General features: G+C 35.0%; 1 protein-coding gene across 1 annotated transcript; it reads left to right on the top strand.

Annotated features, from left to right (window-relative positions):
- The first annotated feature begins 648 nt into the window (after nt 1–648).
- LOC111050727 (DNA replication licensing factor Mcm5) lies at nt 649–18,908 on the top strand. Its single transcript, XM_039425723.1, has 14 exons — nt 649–995; nt 2,042–2,243; nt 4,689–4,861; nt 6,678–6,833; nt 7,233–7,314; nt 9,277–9,526; nt 10,974–11,167; nt 11,941–12,081; nt 13,023–13,199; nt 14,512–14,627; nt 15,571–15,699; nt 16,758–16,900; nt 17,867–17,994; nt 18,445–18,908. Exons 1-14 carry the CDS (start codon nt 841–843, stop codon nt 18,544–18,546), a joined length of 2,148 nt encoding a protein of 715 aa, XP_039281657.1. The 5' UTR covers nt 649–840; the 3' UTR covers nt 18,547–18,908.
- The last annotated feature ends 1,678 nt before the right edge of the window (nt 18,909–20,586 follow it).

The following is a 20,586-nucleotide window of genomic DNA, read 5'->3' as shown; positions in this document are numbered from 1 at the left end:
ATAATCTGATTACCTTAACCGCAATTAAAATTCAACAGTCTTTTTTGAAACTGGGCCTAGGAGTTTGAGTTGGGGTAAGGGTTGAAAAGTTGAGTCAGAATAGGTTTAAAAGTTGAGGCTCGGCTGCACAAAAGCCGGTTAAATTTTAACTGTGAATCATTTCATGAGAACCAATCAGAGAAGCCTCTTTGATTGCGATGGTTCTCGTGAAATTAATCACGGTAAAAATTTAACCGGCTTTTGTACAAATGATCACTCAGTGTTTCAGGTTAAGTTAGCAAACATACTAATAATTTTAAAATTATAGTGGATAATTGGATATTTTTTGTAAATTTTAGAATTGGACCCAATTTAACAAAAATATTGATAACTCATTCACACTCAAAGTACACTATTCAATCAACTGATTTCCTGTCTATTCTTAAATCGAGCAATTAACATTTTTGTTGCGTCCAGACAAAAAATCTGAAATATATACATTATATAAAATAAAAATAAATCCAAAGTCATTGAATCCCATTAAATATTTCAAAATCTTCATGTTTACAACAAAATTATTTATTCAATCTGTAGTTTATAAAAAGATTAGTACCAAGATAAAATACAGGTAGCATTGACTAAAGTCCTCATTTTCCCTCCAAAACTTTGCCTTTCTTGTACTTTGAAATTAACCTCTTTCCATAATCCGTATCCGTATTGAATTGGTGTTTTAGATTGTGATTTTCCAATTATATTTTATTTTCATTCTAATTCTAGTTTTAATTATTGACTCAATATACGTTTTTTATATCTAGATCCATTTCTTCAGACGACATTGTCATCAGTTATTATTAAAAAGCAATGGAAGGTTTTGATGATCCTGGCCTCTTCTTTTCTGACAACTTTGGAGGCGATGATGCCCAAAATAATATTAATATCAATCTTCAAAGTGTTAAAAAAAAGTTCAAGGACTTTCTTCGGCAATTTCATGAAGGAAATTTTAATTACAAATACAGGTAAGTCGTGTGTCGTTTCTTTGTTCAGTTTTTGCCATTGTGTGCCTCACCTATTTACTCATTTTAACAACTTTGTTGTCTTACATATTCAGATCTCCATAACTATAATTAGCATTGAACTCCGTTGTTCGAGTTTAACATCTGTCAACAAGTGCTTGAGGTCTAGAAATTGTTCTGATTTCTTGAAGACTTCAATATTGGTCCGGTCTTCAAGATAGGTGATCGTGAGAGCCGTCGTAGCTTCAGACTAATCTCCATAACTACTGTCTTTTGCAAAGTAATTGAAGCAGTAATCAAGCGACAGCTCAAGGCTTTCTTTGAGGAGAATGGCCTGTTCTCCAAGAGACCGACAGTGGGTGCAGTGAACCATATAGGTGAGTGTATTGATGCTGCCTTTCAGGATGGTGAATCTCTTGCTCTGGCTTTGTGCAATCTGAGCCAAAACTTCAACTGTATGGACCATGGCTTTCTACTTGGAAAGTTAGTTTCTGTGGTCTAAGGGACTCGGCCCTTTACATATTTGGCTCATACTTTTTTGGAAGGTCTTACCTTGTCTCCCTCGGTGGTGCCACTCCCAGACTCTTCTGATGATTTTTGGTGCTCCTTAGTGATCGAAGCTGGGGCCTACGCTGTTCCTAGACATAATAAATTACCTTGACGACCACGCTTCCTCTCAGATGTTAGCATCTGTACTGTAGTCGGGTACTGAGCTTGAGCGGGTTTTGAAGGCATCTGCGGAGCATCTTTGATCTGCCATTTTGTGGTTCCTGGCTAATCGATTCCAGCTCAATGAGGACAAAACCTAAAGAATCATCTGTAGCTTGTCACTCAGAATCTAGTGAAACTTCTGGGTTTTGTCTTGGACTGCTAACTTAGCTGGAACAGTCATACACAGCAGGTAACCAGCCGACTCTCCCGCATTTGCTTCCTGCTGCTCAAAATAAGGTGCCTGGTGACTGAGAAGTAGGCCTATCTTGTAATAATGTATCACGTTGTCTTTCATTGCCACATCACTTGAGGATTTCTCCTATGGGGTCACTCGGCAGGGCTGCTGATGTCATGTGGCTGGCAAAGAGGGCTGAGAGAATTATAACAGGCAGTGATCACCTTGCCCACTGCGATAGATGTGCTATCTTTGCTCGCCTTGGTGAACTGACGGTCGTCAGAGATTACATCCTCATGTGCTTGATGTGTGTCAAAAGGATACAGAATACTCTAGTTACGTTCCCTACCACAACACCAGTCACCGTGAGCTGTTGGATTTCCCCAGGAACGCCTCCATCGATCACAGGCCAGTTATAGGATTTCAGCCCTGAAATTCTTCAACAAGCTGCATCCTGATGTGGCCGTCTTGAAGAGAACCGTCTGGAAGCTGCTTTATGACAAAGCATGTTATAATGTTAATACATTTATGAGTAATGATTTGAATTTTTATCAAAAGTGGTAACTGTTTGAATGTGCCATCTGAATAGTTGTGTGTTTAATTATGTATATTGAATTTTATGATGTCATCGATCCCACAAGTGTGGGTAATGGATGAAGCAGAAGATATTTAAGGTATTAACTCGCCGAGTGAGCGCTGCGCTGAACTTTGGTCCGCGTTCGTCTGTAGTCTCGTATTAGATTCAGCCTTCAGTCTCTGACACCAGTGAGTCACCAGAGAGCAACCATTGGCGGCCGAGGGTAAATTACATTGGGACACTAGTGAGACACCAGTGATTCTGGTGATTCCTATTGTGATAACTGCAATAAGAACTAATGCCGCTCGGACATTTGACGACTCACTGGTTGCCAAAACTGGTGGCCGAATGTAATAAGAACCTTGGATTATTCATTTAATATTTTATACTGATTAGAGTTGCTTAGAATGCTGTTTATCATGCTGTTAAATACTCTGTATACAGGGCTAATATAGTAACGTCAACCAAACCTGGATATTAGTGTTAGCTACTAGAATTCAGTTTATTGTCCCTGAGAAGTCGTTCAGACGCTAGTTTTGCCCCGTGTGAACGCATTTTGCCACTAATAGCCGCTACTGGTTGACGTCTCTATTGCTGGGTGCTTGAAGAAACGCGGTTCCCGCATTTGAATGTAGATTAATTGAACACATCGACGTGGGTTACTGCGGACAGCGGCACAGTTTTAAAGCCCGCATTAGTGGGTATAAGGCTAGGAGATTTAGGCCCGTATGCAGACACTTCGTTTAAACGGACAAATGTCAGCTGTTCGTTTAAACCCCGAATGTGTTACATTACAATAAATGCAACCGTATCTACAAGTAAACGTGGTTTAGCGTTAAGCGTAGATGGTGCATATGGCCCTAAGCACTACCTCCGTCAACAAAGCCATACATAGTGCATTCTGGTGACTTCAGCACAGGTAGGGCTCCCACAACAATAAATTTGTTGATTTCAGATGATCTATATCAGCTAGTGTTTTTATTGGTGTAGGAGCCCTACCTGTGCTGACGTTACCATCAACCACCTGTCATGCATTATGGCTTTGTTTACGGAGGTACCTAGTGCCCTAAGTCGAGTTTGCAATTATTATAGCATTATTGTTGATTTCAAAGGATTGGTTAACAGCTGACATTAAACATCTAATCTATAATATAATAAAGGAAAGAACTGGCTTATACACGTACGAGATAGGAATTTAACGAATGACGCATCATCACCTCTGAATTACTGAACTGATTAACTTGGAATATTGCATATAGATTTTCAATCTACCGAGGATGGTTATAGGCCTATTTGAAATTCTTCTAGATTTCAGAAGGTCAAGTTTTCAGTTTGCCAATTAGACTTTTGCGGAGCACGGGTTACCTGCTAGTCTAGTATAAAATAATAATAGATTATTATGATAATAGAATAGATAGAAAGAATGAGTAAGAAATGCTCCAATAGATGTTGAATAGTTTAATTGGGTATTATCAGTTATTTTAAACTATTGATTTTTGTAGAATATTTCACGTTGATGGATTATTGTACCATACATATCCTAATATATCCTGCAGTCCACTTACAGCCACTTAATACTCCTCTCAATTTCATTTCAATTGACCTCTTGGATTTGGAAACCTTCTATGAGCACTAAATGTGATATTTGTCTAAAAAACACACAATTCAATTTATAATAATACGAGCGGGTTCAAACCGCATTGATCTGACATAAATACAAGTAAACTTACATTGCGTTATAGTTTTATAGTTCCATGCTATAGTTTTATAGAATTATAGACAATCATTGTATCAAATCTATTTGTCAACAATTGAAAAAATAGAATTTTTGTCTACTACTACGTTAAAACTACGTGGATAATCTTCAATGAAGTAGAAAATTCTCAGAAAAAAATATTCTGATGGGACTTTTAACCCGAAATCATTCATTCATAAGTCCGTCGATAATTGCTCTCGTTAATGGGTATGTTTTAATGGGTTTTTATCGTTAGGTAAACTATAAATTGCAAATTGAATAAATATGTTATAATTATCAAGTTAGAATTTATTGAATAATCAAAATAAAAATAGATTCAAATTGATTCAAAAGAGTAGTTAACTTGACAGTCTTACTTCAAACTACGGTTATTGTTAAAATTCAGGAGAGATCGAGTTTTGTGTACGCCATATGTTACTTTTCCAACAATTTTAATAATTTGTGTATTAACTCAAAATTCTTGCTATTTTTCTACAGTCCAGCATCGTTTCTCAAATTGTGAAGATTCCCGGAATTGTCGTTTCTGCTTCTGGGATAAGAGCCAAAGCAACCAAAATTGCAATCCAATGCAGATCCTGCCAAAACGTGATTCCAGACCTCAACATTCGTCCGGGTTTGGACGGCTATGTACTACCTCGCAAGTGCAATACGTGAGTATTCTTCGCATTATATAGGGTGTTTAGAAACTCCCTACCAATACTCGAGGGCATTGTTCCTGGGTAAAAAATCTAAATATCATATTTAAATTGTCCGGAAGTCTTCAGTTACTCACACAGCGGCCATTTTGGCCGATTTGGTGATAGATAGGTGACCACTGAAAGTTTGTTCCAGTGAAAACCAAGGCATGCTGATAGAGTCGCCTCAATGATGCAACAATATCTATTTGCATTGCACGTTAATTGTAAACGATTTTAGGTCATTTTAAACAATAAAATAACGTTACATAACCCTCTAAAGGTAGGCCACCAACCACAAAAGCTGCCATAACTCAGTTAATATTGGTCCAATCTCAAAATATCTGGTACCAATCGATAGGCAATTGAATTTACTAAAAATAGTTATTCTTGTAAAGTTTTTGTAATACCAACCGGTTTCTGAGTTATTTAAGAAACAAAATTTCAAATGACCGCCATTTTGTTTTATGAATTTGAAAAAGTATCATAATTTTTTTGTAGCTTTGCCTAGTTGTTATAAATGATCGTGTAAAACCTCAATTTCGTTTGTTTAACCATTATTTAGAAAAAAAATAATCAAAAGAAACAAAATGGCCGCTGTGTAAGTAACTGTAGACTTCCGGACAATTTAAATATGATATTTAGATATGTTTCTTACGCAGGAACAATTTCCTAGAGTATTGGTAGGGAGCTCGTAAACACTCTGTAGATTCTAAAGTATAGTAGACCTATCTATAGTATCTTTAGTATCTATAGTTCTGTAATATCACGTTGACATCAATCATATTTTGTTTTAAAGAGCAAATAGAATCTCCTCGGTCCTCCTACATCTCTTCATCTTATTTGTGTGCAATTTTCCAAATGAATTATCTCATATGGCATCATATTCAAGTAGCGGCACCAGTTCATCGATTTAGTAATATTTTATCATGCAGAGACGTAGCAGACCAAGCTCTCCTTATTTCGTCATTTCTAATTCAGTCTGTTCGAGTGCAACCGAACACACTCCGCAGAAACCTCATCTCTGCAGTTTAGATATCAATTTTCTTTACCTTAGTAGACATTTGGGATAGCAATAGAATCATAAAATGTAAATTTTGGCTATTTTCTAGTCTTAAAGTTCAGATTTATATTAATAAAAATCTAAAATTCACCGCATATTATTGTCTTTAATTATTCTTTTAGAACTAAAAACACTTCTGAGGTGGAATTCAAAGTTCAAGTTAGTAATTGAAAAGAATGGATTCACAGCACTTTAATTTAGATATTCTTTTATATAAATTCTTATTTATATCAATTGTGATATTGTTACCAAGGTAATTGAAGTGTTTTATCGCCCGTTAATTATCCCATTATCTATTACAATTATGTTTAAACAGAATTATCTCATTTGAAAGTCATTGATTTGCTCTTGTTGATAAATCTTGTGCAACTTGAGCCAACGTGAAAACTTATTTTGGTACGGCGTTTTCATTTTTTACCACTAGCTCGCCTGCATTCGTAATTGAGTTGGAAAAAAATATTTTTCGAATGCTACACCTGTCTACTAATATTCACTATGTACGTAAGTTATTGTCTACATGAATAATAAACAATGTCGGAGATTTACAGCACCTTGGCGAACACCATTGTTGATGTCAATGGTTTTAGTCAACTTGCAGACGGATCGTTGCACGTTGATACTGGCTTTGTAGAAATAGAATTTTATGTTTGGATTAACTTCTTCATTTCAATAATACTCTTATAATAAATTGTATAATGTTGAAATATGTTTTCTATTCATCTTTTGCAGAGAACAAGCAGGAAGACCCAAGTGTCCACTAGATCCGTACTTCATCATCCCAGACAAATGCAAATGCGTTGACTTTCAAACTTTGAAACTTCAAGAACTGAATGATTCAGTTCCCCAGGGTGAGATGCCTCGTCACGTCCAACTTTTTATGGACAGGTAGGTTATTTTTATTTGCATTATATAACACCATCAGATACTTGATGTTTCACTTGAATTACTTCTGACTGCTTGTTCTGTATCGACCAAATTAATTAAAGCTTCCTTCAGTATTCTTGAATGGTGAGATGAAATCATTACAATAGCTTTGATTTTGATAATGGAGCATTTATTACAATTATTCGTGTCTCTTTATTTGAGTTGCGATTCTTTGACTACAATTCTACATAATTCTACTATTTAATTTCTACTACACTCTCGACTACGATATTAGGATTTTGCTAGAGTTTTGAATTTCATTTAGACTCCATTATGTGAATTTTCAGCTACTGAGTTGATAAACACAATCAGATTTATTATCAACTGAAATTAGAGTAATAAATATTTCTTTGATTTCAGATATCTGTGTGACAAAGTGGTTCCAGGAAATAGGGTGATCATAATTGGAATCTACTGTATTAAAAAAGTCAACAAAGCTAGAGTAAGTACTGTTGATTAATTTCTTTTCCATTCATAACTATATCAATCGAGATATATGATGAAGGCTGTTACTTACTCTATTTCCACTTTTTTAAATTTGTATGATTGATATACCTGTAGGAGCATAATCGAAGTTCAATAATCAAAGAAGCAGTCAAGAAATCATTTGAGCTTATTTTACTCGTACAAACATTCCCGTAGGTTGAAGATTGCATGTAGGGTAATCGGTATGTAGGGATGTGGGGAGGCAAGGAATCATTTCAACTTGTTTTAAAAAAATTTCTGTTAGTTTGAAATTGTATGTAGGGTGATTAGTATGCAGTGATGTGGGGAGGCAAGGAATCATTTCAACTCATTCTACATACATTCCTGTTGCTTTAAAATTGTATCTAGGGTAATTAGTATTTAGGGAAGTAGGGAGGCAAGGAATCATTTTAACTCAGTTTACAAACATTTTCGTTGGTTTGAAGATAGTTGAATGAATGTTTTATTGGTGTGTAAGGAAGTGGAGGAGACAGGTAATCATTTGAGCTTATTTTACAAACATTTCCGTTGGTTTAAAAATTGTTGAATGATTTTGTTATGTAATGAATGAGTTGGGAAAACAGAGGATTATGCGTGAATGGATATCAGCTGTCAAACCTAAAGGTGCGTACAGACTTTCGCTCTGCTCCGCAACCGAACGTCACTCCAGCAGAGCGATTGATGATCGACCGGGGAACGCGAGAAGATCTAACATCTTCCGTAACGTTCATGATGGGTGCGTGGGCGGCGCGACTGTGGTTCGATGGAGGAACGAGGGCGGTACGAGGGAGGAGCGTGCTCGGTGCGGGTTGGAAGAGCGTATATGTGTACGCAGCTTAAGATTCGCAGATGACGTTATGTTGATTGGAAAAAATGCTGAAGAGATGAGAGAAATGTTCAACGAACTCATAGATGCAAGTGAACAAATGGGTTTGAATCTGAATGCAAATAAGACAAGAGTTATGACCAACTCCAACAAGAAGAGGATTGAGGTCACTGCTTGGTCGATATGCTATGTGGATGAATATGAGTACCTGGGTCGAGAATTTGAGAATCGAACAGGGAAGGAGGTAAAGCAGAGAATAAACAAGGGATGGAAGAAGTATTGGATCCTAAGGAAAATATTCAAAGGAGACTTCTCGAATGAATTAAAAGCGAAAGCCCTCAGAAAATGTGTCTATCCATCACTGTTGTATGGGGCCCAAACTTCGACACTGACAGCTGAACTTGACAGAAGATTAGAGACAACTCAGACAAAAATGTCAAGAAGTATACTCGGGCTTCGACTGCAACAGAGAGTTAAAAACACGGAAATTTTGAAAATGATCAATGTGAAGTATCTGCAACGGGAAGCTCATCTAATGCAGTGGAGATGGGCCGGTCACGTGGCAAGGATGGAAGCTGAATGATGGGCGAAGACATGCACGGAATGGATACCACGGGACAGGACCAGAGGAAGGGGACGCCCGCCCAGCACTCCGGTGGAGGGAGATTTGTGGCTGACCGAAGCTAGAGATAGGGGAAGATGGGCAAAAATTATTGACAGACTCTGAATTGAAAAGTGAAAAATTGTATAATTTAAATTAATGTGAAATTGTATTTGTTGCCAACCACATATATACCTCATAAGAGAGGCTTTTGTTCTTTCAAGAATGTAAATAAAGCTGCTATTATTATTATTATTTATGTAATGAATTGGGGAAGGCAAGGAATCATTTGAGCTTACTTTACATGCATTTCCGAAGGTTAAAGATAAAGTTTTCTCTGAGTGAAGGGAGGTGAGAGGCAAGGAATCATTTGAGCTTAGTTCACAAACATTTCCATACGTTAGTTGAATGTGTTAGTAAGATAGTTGAATGAGGAATCATTCCAACTTATTTTACCTACATTTTGGTTGGTTTGATGATAGTTGAATGTTGTGTTTGTGTGCAACAAACAGCAGGGAGGTGGACGAGGCAAGGAGAGCTCAGTGGTGGGCGTGCGATCACCCTACCTGCGCGTGGTCGGCTACAAAGTGGAGGCCGGAGGCATCGGCTCCACCTCGTCGACCATCACGGCCGATGAGGAGGACTACTTCCGGCGACTGGCTGCGTCGCCCAACATCCACGAAAAGCTCGCTCAGTCGATCGCGCCAAGCATCTTCGGATCGGCCGACATCAAGAAAGCTCTCGCTTGTCTGCTTTTCGGAGGTAACCTATTCCTAGTCCGTGGAGGATAGCGATAGAAATTATATTAACTGAGAAGTGGAGCTTCTAAGTCGTGAAGCTTCTCATATTAACTTAGTCCGTGGAGGACCAAATTAATAAGAGAATGAACTTATATTAACTAATAAGTGATAGAATGGACACTACTCTCCTGTTAATATGTTAAAGTATTATCATTGAGAAAAGATATCATATGAAGATATCAAATCAAATCATCGTTTATTGCCATAAAACATGCAATATGTTGAAGGTTATGTTTTCAATTATAATACATAATTTTAATTATATGTATAATAATAACCCATGATATAGGTCGTCTCGTCACAATACTGTCCATATAATCTGATGCAACGTCATCCAATGAAAAATACATTCTATTATATTGGTTAATCTACTATGTCAATACATTTACATAAGTATTATCATGGAGAAAAGATAGCATAAGAAGATATCCCATGATATAGGTCGTCACACTACTGAACACTACTGTTCAGATAATCTGATGCAACGTCATCCAATGAAAAAGACATTCTTTTCTATTTGTTATTCCATTCTGTCAATGCATTTGAGTCAATTATGATGAAGAAAATCTTTCAATTAGCATAGAGAAAATATAGCATTAGGAGATATGACATGGTGTAGGTTGAAGGTTGAAGTTCCAAATTCCTTGTCGTTTTTTCTTTACTTGAGTCGATTACTGTCAACTAATGTATATTATTACTGTTTGAGTAATAAACAGTACACTGTACTAATAATAAACAATTCCGGCCGGGTTAGAGTGTAAGAACGTCATAGTATGAGAGACTGCCAGCGTCACATTGCTTCACGAGAAGTAACTACTAGGACTATATGAGCGTGAGTTAACAGTGAAATTTAGAACATAAGCGCCCTATACCATGGGATATCTTCTTATGCTATCTTTTCTGTATGGTATTATCTCTCAACTAAAGGTCGTATGCAACCTATTCATAGACCAGGTTTAAAATGATTTGTATCAGTAATCACTCGAAATGAAACTTTATTATAAATGCAATCTCAGCTATTTAAGCCACCAGCTGTTCAAACGAATTAGGGCCAGACTTAATTTGTGCTTAAGGCCCTACTGCAATCAAATCCTGACGAAATTGATCTCGATTTAAATTCCTCGATTCAACTTAGGTATTTATCTTGTTAACTATTATTCATCTTATTCTTTTAATTTAAGTTTTTTTTTAGTTCGAGAAGTCGTTTCTATTTTATCCACATCATCATGAATATGGAAAATTCCATAATCATTTTTCCTGCTCTAGTTTTAGTATCATCGTGTGCTTGGATGTTAAGATGAATGTTGAATGAACCTGAAGTACTATCTACTTGTAATGTTATTGAATATTTTATTTTTTGATTATAAAGGATATTATTTCCACTAGCTAGAGGTGTGGTAATTTTTCAGGATCGAGAAAGAGAATGCCCGATGGTCTCACCCGTCGTGGAGACATCAATGTCCTGCTTCTAGGAGATCCCGGAACAGCCAAATCGCAACTTCTCAAGTTCATCGAGAGAGTGTCGCCAGTGGGCGTCTACACATCCGGAAAAGGATCATCTGCTGCTGGGTTAACTGCATCTGTCAATCGGGATCCAGTCACCGTAAGATTTATTGTTATTTCATATTCTACACATATTTTTCTTCATATACTTCTAATTATTGACTGTGTGGGAGCATGCAAGGAAACCCAAAAATTTCCTACCTGATTATGCAATTACAATAATTCCCAACAATAGACTAATGAATATTTAAACCTATTAAATCAAAATTACAAAGTAATTCAATATTGAAGCTGAAAACTACATGGATATGAAAGAGTGATGAAATCTTCAACTTTAAACTTTTTACAATAGTTGTTACATTAAAATTTTACAGTTTTAAATTATTGGTCAAATGAAAAAGTAACTCATTTATTGAAAAATCAAACAATCAATAGGGTTGTTAACACTATTATCAATAGTAAAGTAAATCACATGAATGGTGTGGTTAAGTAAAAGTAAACTAGAATAAAGTAAAAGTAAAGTAGAGTAGTAAAGTATTTTACTTTACAATAAGGTAAAGTACGCCACGCAGAATGCGGTGTCAAATAATTATTTTCATAGTAAGTTATATATTATTTTACTATAATTCTAGTTCACTAAAGATTGATAATCGTGTTACAGCCAAAACCATTTTTCAATAAATCAGTTTTTGGCACAATCTTTAGTTTTTATACAATAAAGATGAGTGTAATTGTCTGGATCATCTATCCGAATCCAGCGCAACACAATAATATAGTTTGAGCTAACAGTTTCAGGATCGAAATTCTGTTGCATACTAAATTATTAACTCAATTATCTATTAACATAGAGTGTTATCATACTGGATGTTCCAGAGAAACTTTGTTATGGAAGGCGGTGCCATGGTGCTTGCTGATGGCGGAGTGGTCTGCATTGACGAGTTTGATAAGATGCGTGAAGATGATCGAGTTGCCATTCACGAAGCCATGGAACAGCAGACTATATCCATTGCCAAGGTCAGTCAACATCCTCACAGTCAACGTCATACTCTGTTACTCAGTTACAGTTTTTTATTCAGGACAAATGCTGAGGAGGTTGATCAAGCTTGGTGCAACCCAGTCTAAGTGAAGCTCGTCTGAAATATTTGCTGTCTAGTATACTAATCTGCTTTCACGCTTTTCAAAAAGCACTGGCCAGATTGCTAGAGGTCTTCAACCATAAAATTCTCTATGGTAGAGTTGTTATTAATTCTACTATACCTCGAGTTTCAATTATTTAATGACAACGCTGGCTTTACGTTAGGATATAGTGCTAATGCAAGAATCAAATTTAAGGGAGAGAACAGACGTTCAAGAGAATTTGAAAATAGAAACTCAATTGTAAACGCAGTTTGTAAATTAAAAACTGGAAGATCATGTTTCATTTATTCCATTTATATAGTAAGTATTTTATTTGTTTAGAGGAACATTTTGGTAACCGTACTAGGAAATTGTTTATTTGCACGCCTGAAGGAATGTACAATGATAAATGTTATTGTCATAACGGCTGCTTCCCTCTGTTGTTCCAGACATTATACATGTTTTCAAGACATAGCGTACTTGTAACTGGTCACTGTGTTGACTACTACTTTTTATTGATTTTGGTAATCTGCAGCAAAATACACGTTGCTTAATCGTTTTAGAGCTATTTCCAATTGGAAGCTACAGTAATTCAAGTTGTATTGTTGAAGCCTCTGAGTGTTTTAGTAACATAATTTCTTAATTGATCGATCATTCTTGAAGCGCTTATTCAGCTTCCTTTATTTAATTTTGTCTAGTTTTAATAACTATTCGAATGTAGATATTAGCTTAGACATTTTCTAAGTGCCTGTATTTAAATCAAGACAATCAATTAAGGCAAATGTTCAAAGTGTAAATTCTAAAAAAGTCCATCCATTTTCAATTTATGAATTTTGCAGGCTGGAATCACAACTACATTGAATTCGAGATGCTCAGTGCTGGCGGCTGCCAACTCAGTGTTCGGCAGATGGGACGACACCAAGGGTGAAGAGAACATTGACTTTATGCCCACTATTCTCTCCAGGTTTGACATGATTTTCATCGTGAAAGATGAGCACGACGAAGGCCGTGACTCGGTACGTTCACACAAATATTACTTTCATTTTTGTTTAAATTTAAAAAAGTGTGATGATATCTTGATGACATAAGATTTTAAGACATTTCATGTATCACCATATTTGAAAAAGTATATCTAAAGCTGCATACACATATTCGCGCTTCCAACCAGCACCGAGCACGCTCCTCCCTCGTACCGCCCTAGTACCACCATCGAACCACAGTCGCACCGCCCACGCACCCATCATGAACGTTATGGAAGATGTTAGATCTGCTCGCGTTCCCCGGTCGAACGACTGTTGCTATCATCAATCGCTCTGCTGGAGTGACTTCCGGTTGCGGAGCAGAGCGAAAGTCTGTACGCACCTTTAAGCTGGGTACAAACTTGAGCGCAACGAACACGTGCTTTTCACTTTCATCAGCTGATTATATCTATATTTGTACAGAACCAGTAAGTTACAGGTATACGCGTATCATCAGCTGATGAAAAGTGAAATGCGCGTGTTCGTGGTGTTCAAGTCTGTACGCACCTGTACAAGTACTACCTGTAAGCGCAATTCATATTATAAAATTCACTGCAAATTTTCAGCATCAGTTGCAGCAAACTTTCAGCATTAGTTGAATAGTAAGCATTTGGTTGTTTATAAGGAATGCAGACGTTTTGAAGGGATCACCGCTTGGAGCAGTGATTGATGAATTAGCAGTTCTGTTGCTTATGAATAAGTTGCATTCCAGTTTCAATCCAAAATCAGATACTTTAGTCCAGTTTGAAGGTCAAGTGTACAGTTTAGAACTACAATTTGGTGCTGTTATCGGTTTCTCTGCATTTTACCATTCATATTACAAACAATATCGCCAAGATCCAGAATGGCAATTTCCCATCATGGCATAGATACAGTTTTACTCTTTTACAGAGTATCACTAAAATGTAATATCAGTTACTGAATATATCTTTACTAGGGACGGATTCAAGGATCCAAAGGTTCAAAGAACCTCACATCTCAACTAGGTTTATATCTATACTGAATAGATCACTTTGAATGTTGTAACTACCACTTTATTGATATTTTTTAGAAACGAGCTTCGGCTGATTCGCCATTATTTAATCTCTAGTAAACTAGTTTACGCTAGTTCACGGTTTTACTTGGAAATACTCGAAATTGTCGCAACCACTTATTTATGACATCTTTGTAGATACTGATTCCACTATTTTCTGTAGCTTCTAAAAAAATGTTTTGATCAGTATGTTTTTGACTACCATTTCAAGACTTATTCAAAAAATTTTTTACTTGTAAGAACTGTTAACAGTAATTTGTTGTGTTTATTCTGTAGACGCTGGCCAAGCATATCATGAACGTCCACATGACAGCAAATCAGGCAGTGTCGGAAAACCAAGAAGGTGAACTCTCCTTACAAACTATCAAGAAGTTCATCAACTATTGCCGAAAGTTAGTATAAAGTATTTCAGAATTCTCTGTTCGTTGTTATTAAAGTAATATTTAGTGTTAGCCATTTCATCTTTATTATTTACAAGTATTGTTTCCGAAGGCTTTTCAAGACTCAGTATTATCATAGACAGAAGACAGCACTCAGGTATTACTACGGACTATTTCGATTCTATCAACTTTTACTTTATGATATATGAGCATCAAAAGTTTCAGTTTTAGGAACAGATAATTTTACAATTTGAAGAAAATGGATTCATGACTGTTTTAGCATACATTCTTCAAGGTTTTACTCACCAAATAAAATACTTTCTCACAAAATATTTCATTTATGAAAAAATTAATAACTAAAAATGAGGCGTGTTTTTCATTCATCTAAATGTGTTTAAAGGACTGAAATCATCCCTTGTTTATTTCTAGAAATGGATTATTTTGTATTAATTTGCATAATACCTCATTTCTTTCAAACCTATTAGAAATATCTAATCTAATTTAATCTAATATTTCGCTCCTATAAATTCAACATGAGTCTATCATTGATACTACTACGCTTAACATGATGTGTATGGGTCCTCTATTAATTTATTAAATTTGAATTCTCTTATGTAGAAAAAGTTGGTTAATAGGTAGAGTGGGATAAAAGTAGATGACAGATTATTTTTTGAGACCTCGTTTATAAAACAGAGTGCCGGTTGCAGAAAAGCCGGTTAAATTGTGATTAAAATTTAATCGGCTTTTGTACAACCGGGCCATAGCCTTTCACTTGTTCCATCCTTGGATTCATATGAAGGCATAGTTGTAATTTATGTGAGGACAAATATGGTGTTATCCCAAGTTTTTAGAAAGTAAATTGCATTGTCATGTTTACATCAGTTCTTGTAATTAATCCTTATCAGATCTAGATTTTTACTCGAGTAAGTAAGCCAATATCATGTAATGTTTGCAGGTACTGCGGTCCAAGGTTGTCGGAAGCTGCTGGTGAAAAATTGAAAAATCGTTATGTTTTGATGAGAAGCGGCACCAGGGAACACGAAATTGAGTCTGAGAAGAGGATGACAATTCCCATTACTGTCCGGTTAGTTTTATTGAATATTTGTACTGTTGGACTGTAAACAATATTTTATTCATAAAACCTAAAATATCTTTCAAGTTCTTGATTACTCATTCAGTAAAATGGAGTGCAGCTTAATCTAGAAAGTTGACAACTATCAACTTGATAAAACTGGAAATATTAACTACTTGAATTTATAAGTTTTTTAAGACTTCATAGTTTCTAAAAAAGAATTGTAATTTTTTGGAAAGGGAAAACAAACGGGTACTAGATGATTCTTGAAAAAACTTACTATAACTACCTGCCGTTTTTTTATTATGATTAAATGATTTGGATTTGGTATGGCTGATTGGAAGAGTTCCGGCGTTTGAAGAAGGATATTTGAACCACGTGATTTGTAACTACACCATACTAACGACGCGGGACATGAATATGTTGTCAACTTTTGTGGAGTATTGTTTAAGAATTTGATCATTCTGTTTTAAATGCTACAATAGTGATGGACTACATTGAGTAACTTTTTAAGTCCTTACTTTGCAAGTATATGTAACTTACAGTGCAATTTGAACTTAGCAAAGTTCAATCAATAATTTAGGATCCATGAACTTTTTCTTTCTTGCTTGTAAAATGATGAGTGAAATTAATTTGTGAAATTGGTTTGTTTATGATCAGAATTTCATTAACTTTTGCATATCGTTTGCATATCATTATTTGTTACTTATGTATCGATATTGTCTTTTATTTGAATTTTGTAAATGCCAACTTGCTTGCTATAGGATAGATAAGCAATAATAAGTTAATTGAATTAGATATAAAACCTTGAATTATAAATTTAATAAATGTAGTGTTGAATTAACAGTTATAAAATACAAAAACGATACAACCACCTTCTTCTTACTTGTTCTATAATACAATAGAGCAAAATATGGTATTGTGTTTACAACAATAATCATACAACGTCTCTTCGAAGTGTTGAATTTATCAACAACTATTCAAAACGTCATGGATGTTCTATTGTAGTTCAAAAGATAACAAATAATAGGCAAAATCTATAAATTCGCTGGCCTTATAATTTGTTGCAGACAACTTGAAGCTGTAATAAGAATATCGGAGTCTCTAGCGAAAATGCAGCTCTCCTCTTTCGCTACTGAATCACACGTGGACGAAGCGTTGAGGCTATTCCAAGTGTCCACACTGGACGCAGCTATGTCTGGCACTTTGGCTGGTAAGTACAGAAACAAGCATTTTATGGTTTTAATTAAAATTTATTTGATCATAATATAAGCACATGATTTCATATGCACTTAAAACTCATAAAATTAGCACAGACTAGCGCAGAAATCCCTTTAGTTTGAGCGAAGAAACGAATCAATCAGATAAGCCAACCAATAGAAAATGGAACATATCAAGATAGCTTACGTTTTAAAAGAACAACAGACTAACTTCATCCTTTTTTGGGGGAGGGGGGCCCAATCTTATTCACTTCCACAAGAAAAAAATATTCGTATGGATTTTATTGATGGGGAGTTCCTGACGGAAGTTCCTCCTCGCCTGAATATATAATTTAAGCCGTCAATGGGCCTCACGACTGTCATACTTCAGTCGGGACCAACAATTTAACGTGCTCATCCGATAACACGGGACCACTTCCACAATAAATCTGCTTAAAGATAAATACATAATTTATTAATTCATAGTTTACATGTGGACAGTATGTAAAGTTATTCCCTTATCAAAAACAAAAAAAATACAGTTAAACAGGATTATTTATTCATTTTTCAAATAAGTTTAATGATCTACCTCCATTTCTAGTACATTCAGTTGTAATTTGAGCATGCTCTATCATTAAAATTATATAATTAATGTTTAATTAGTTCTCATCAGGTGTAAATGGCAATAATTTAAATTGTATTAATAATATTTTTGAAGCCTTCGTTTTTCGCTTTTAATTATTTAGTCTTGAAGGTATTTTCTATTTGAAACCATTAAGCGATTCATGACAAGCTTTTTTGACTAGTTATACGATATTGGGTAGAATGCGCGAGACTATCTTCTCTGCGGCATAAAAATTATGCTAATTTGTACTAATTGGAAGTTGCCAAAATAATTATCACGACTGTTATTTGCACTGTAGCTTTGCAAGTGTAAGATACTATTTTTAAAATTGAAATACTTATTTTTTTATTTTCAGGTGCCGAAGGTTTTACAACAGAAGAAGACCATGAAATGTTGATTCAAATCGAGAAGCAATTGAAACGAAGATTCGCAATCGGATCTCAAGTTGCTGAGCACAACATTGTGCAAGATTTTCTTCGACAGGTATATATGCTTTTTCATTTTAACATTCATTGAACTTCTTGAGCCATGATTGAATGCATGAATGAGTAGTATTTTTTTATTAATTCTTATTTTTCATTAATCCTGTAATATATTTGTACTGCCACTTTGAACAGTGGCAGTTATACTAGTCATATTTCAACATAAGATACCATAAGAACATAAGATTCAAACATATATACGTAATCATTATATATTATGGTGTTGCTGGATTTTGATAATAAATTATAAGACTAGTGTCTTTACTAAGGTTAATACTTGTTCTGGGTGGAATGTGTTTGAGTAAACTTTCAAATTATATTTTTATTCATCCCTTGATACTCCTTGATATATATTTTGCCTCCTTTACTAACTGTTGTTGTAATCTCTTGCATCTTAGGTCAGTTTATAAAATTTCAATTATGATATACTGTATCTATTTTATTTTTGCAGAAATATCCTGAAAGAGCAATTTACAAAGTTATAATGACAATGATTCGTCGAGGTGAGCTTCAGCACAGGAGTCAGCGCAAGGTCCTCTACAGAATGCATTAATCAGCTTCACAACCACTGATGAGCTATTGATTCAATCACAATCATATTCAACTAACCATTTGAACTTCCTTTAATATGTATTTTATTTCTGTTTATTTGAATTTTGTTCAAACCTTGAATCTTATTCAGCTTAAGTTGAGCAGTATTAGATTTAAATAATCACGTGACCTCCCTAAAATACTGATTTATATTAGTGATCTTCCTTCAATACTGTTACATATATTATTACATTTATGTTTATTTTCAAACCTTAACATCTTATTCAGCTTGATTAAGTTAAGCATTATCAAATAATAACCATGTGAACTCCCAAAAATACTGTTTTATATTTTTCTTGAATAAAATCAATATTATTCAGTTGATTATCTTCAGTACGACCTTACTATCTTCCTATCCACATTATTATGAGTTTTATTTGTCAGAAATAATTGAAACATCTTATAAGATGTACAACAAAAATACTAGGCTCCAGTATATTGTAAAAAACAAAGGCTCCAGCAATTTATCAACAAATTTCAGAAGATATCGCTATTTTGTAAACTTTGGATTGTTTCTCAAAAGTCCGCAGTCATAGACGTGGGATGTAATTTCATAAAATGTTAATTAAGATACCCCCTGCTAGGCTAGTCATTTCCAGAAAAATTACAAACATATTCTAAATACTCAATTTACCAAATTCAGTTATTACTGGATAAAGTGTTGTATTTAACACGCTGTAGTAAAAATGATGCTATATAGGGCACTCATTTTCAAGACTGCATAATCCAAAATTTACTTGTAGGTAGACTACCGTACACAAAATTTGAGAATTAAACTTGAAAAAATTTGAGCACAATCAACTTATTTAACAATGATTTTAAAAATTCCGGCATCAATCGAAAAAAAATATTTATTATAAAACACTTCACTTGAATGGGCTACTTTTTTACAAATTGATAAAACCAATATGAAAACTTGTAGTATCCTTTATTATTTAAAATATTACGACTACTGTCGACTATAACTTGGGTCATTTTCAAGTTGAAATGACCTGAAACTAAATTCAACTTGAAAATTACCTAAGTTATGGTCGAAACTAGTCGTTGTAATATTTTAAATAATTGAATGAACGAAGCGAATTCTATGTTTCAAGTCAATAGGCGTTTGTCTGTTTGTTTGTACCGCAGTTACAGTCGCAGTTATGGTCCGATTTGGATAAAATTTGGTATACAAGTACTATGAAACAAGGCGCAGAAACGTATGTATTCAAAATTTTTCAATTCATCCCCGTTTCAAGATGGCGGCATTTTATTCTGAAATGTTACCATAAAAATCAACCTAACTTTTCAATACTTTATCAGATCAGGTTCAAATTGGGCTCATTCTTCTCAGCTCTTCAAAGCGGTATTATTTCATGTATCACATGTTGAAAATTTTGGGAATTCGATTTTTTTTTCAGGTCTCAATCCAAGTTTCAGATTTTTTATCTTTTCAACCGTGCTTCCGAGCTTAAAAGTGTAGAGGACCTGTATTCTTCAGCGCTCCAAGGTGGTCTTATTCCATATATCACATGTACAAAATTTTAAAAATTATAATTCGATAATCCCCCCCCATCCAAAAGTCCCAAATTTCAACATTCAGATTTCTTATCTCTTTAGCCATGCATCCTAGCTCAAAAATGTACGAAACTTTTATTTTCCAGCGCTCCAAGGCAGTCTTTATTTCATACATTATATGTTGAAAATTTTGAATTTTTTATAATTCAATCATCCCCCCCCCAGATCCACATTTCAAGTTTCAGATTTTTTATCTCTAACCGTGCATCCTAGCTCAAAAATGTAAAGAACTTTCATTTCTCAGCGTCCTCCACCGATCCTATTGCATTTAAATCATCATACTCTAAATCCAATTCGTTTGTGTGTGAATAGGCGGGCATGTGTCAATAGTGATTTTAGTGAGTGTAGCGAATTCTACTGTTCTCTGAACTACTAGTAAAGGGTACTACAAGTTTTCATATTGTTTTTATTAATTATCATAAATCAGGAAGTTCTTTTCCATGAC

The sequence above is a fragment of the Nilaparvata lugens genome, chromosome 4 (genome assembly GCF_014356525.2).
Source record: "Nilaparvata lugens isolate BPH chromosome 4, ASM1435652v1, whole genome shotgun sequence".
In the NCBI taxonomy this organism is placed as follows: domain Eukaryota; kingdom Metazoa; phylum Arthropoda; class Insecta; order Hemiptera; family Delphacidae; genus Nilaparvata; species Nilaparvata lugens.
Note: the sequence above shows the minus strand (reverse complement) of the source record. Positions and strands in the feature narration are given on the sequence as shown.

Excerpts from the sequence above, each read along its gene's own strand:
- LOC111050727 (XM_039425723.1), top strand. The coding sequence starts at position 841 with ATGGAAGGTTTTGATGATCCTGGCCTCTTCTTTTCTGACAACTTTGGA. Across the intron at positions 15,700-16,757 it reads ACAATTCCCATTACTGTCCG|ACAACTTGAAGCTGTAATAA; the intron begins GTTAGTTTTATT and ends AATTTGTTGCAG. Across the intron at positions 16,901-17,866 it reads TATGTCTGGCACTTTGGCTG|GTGCCGAAGGTTTTACAACA; the intron begins GTAAGTACAGAA and ends TTTTATTTTCAG.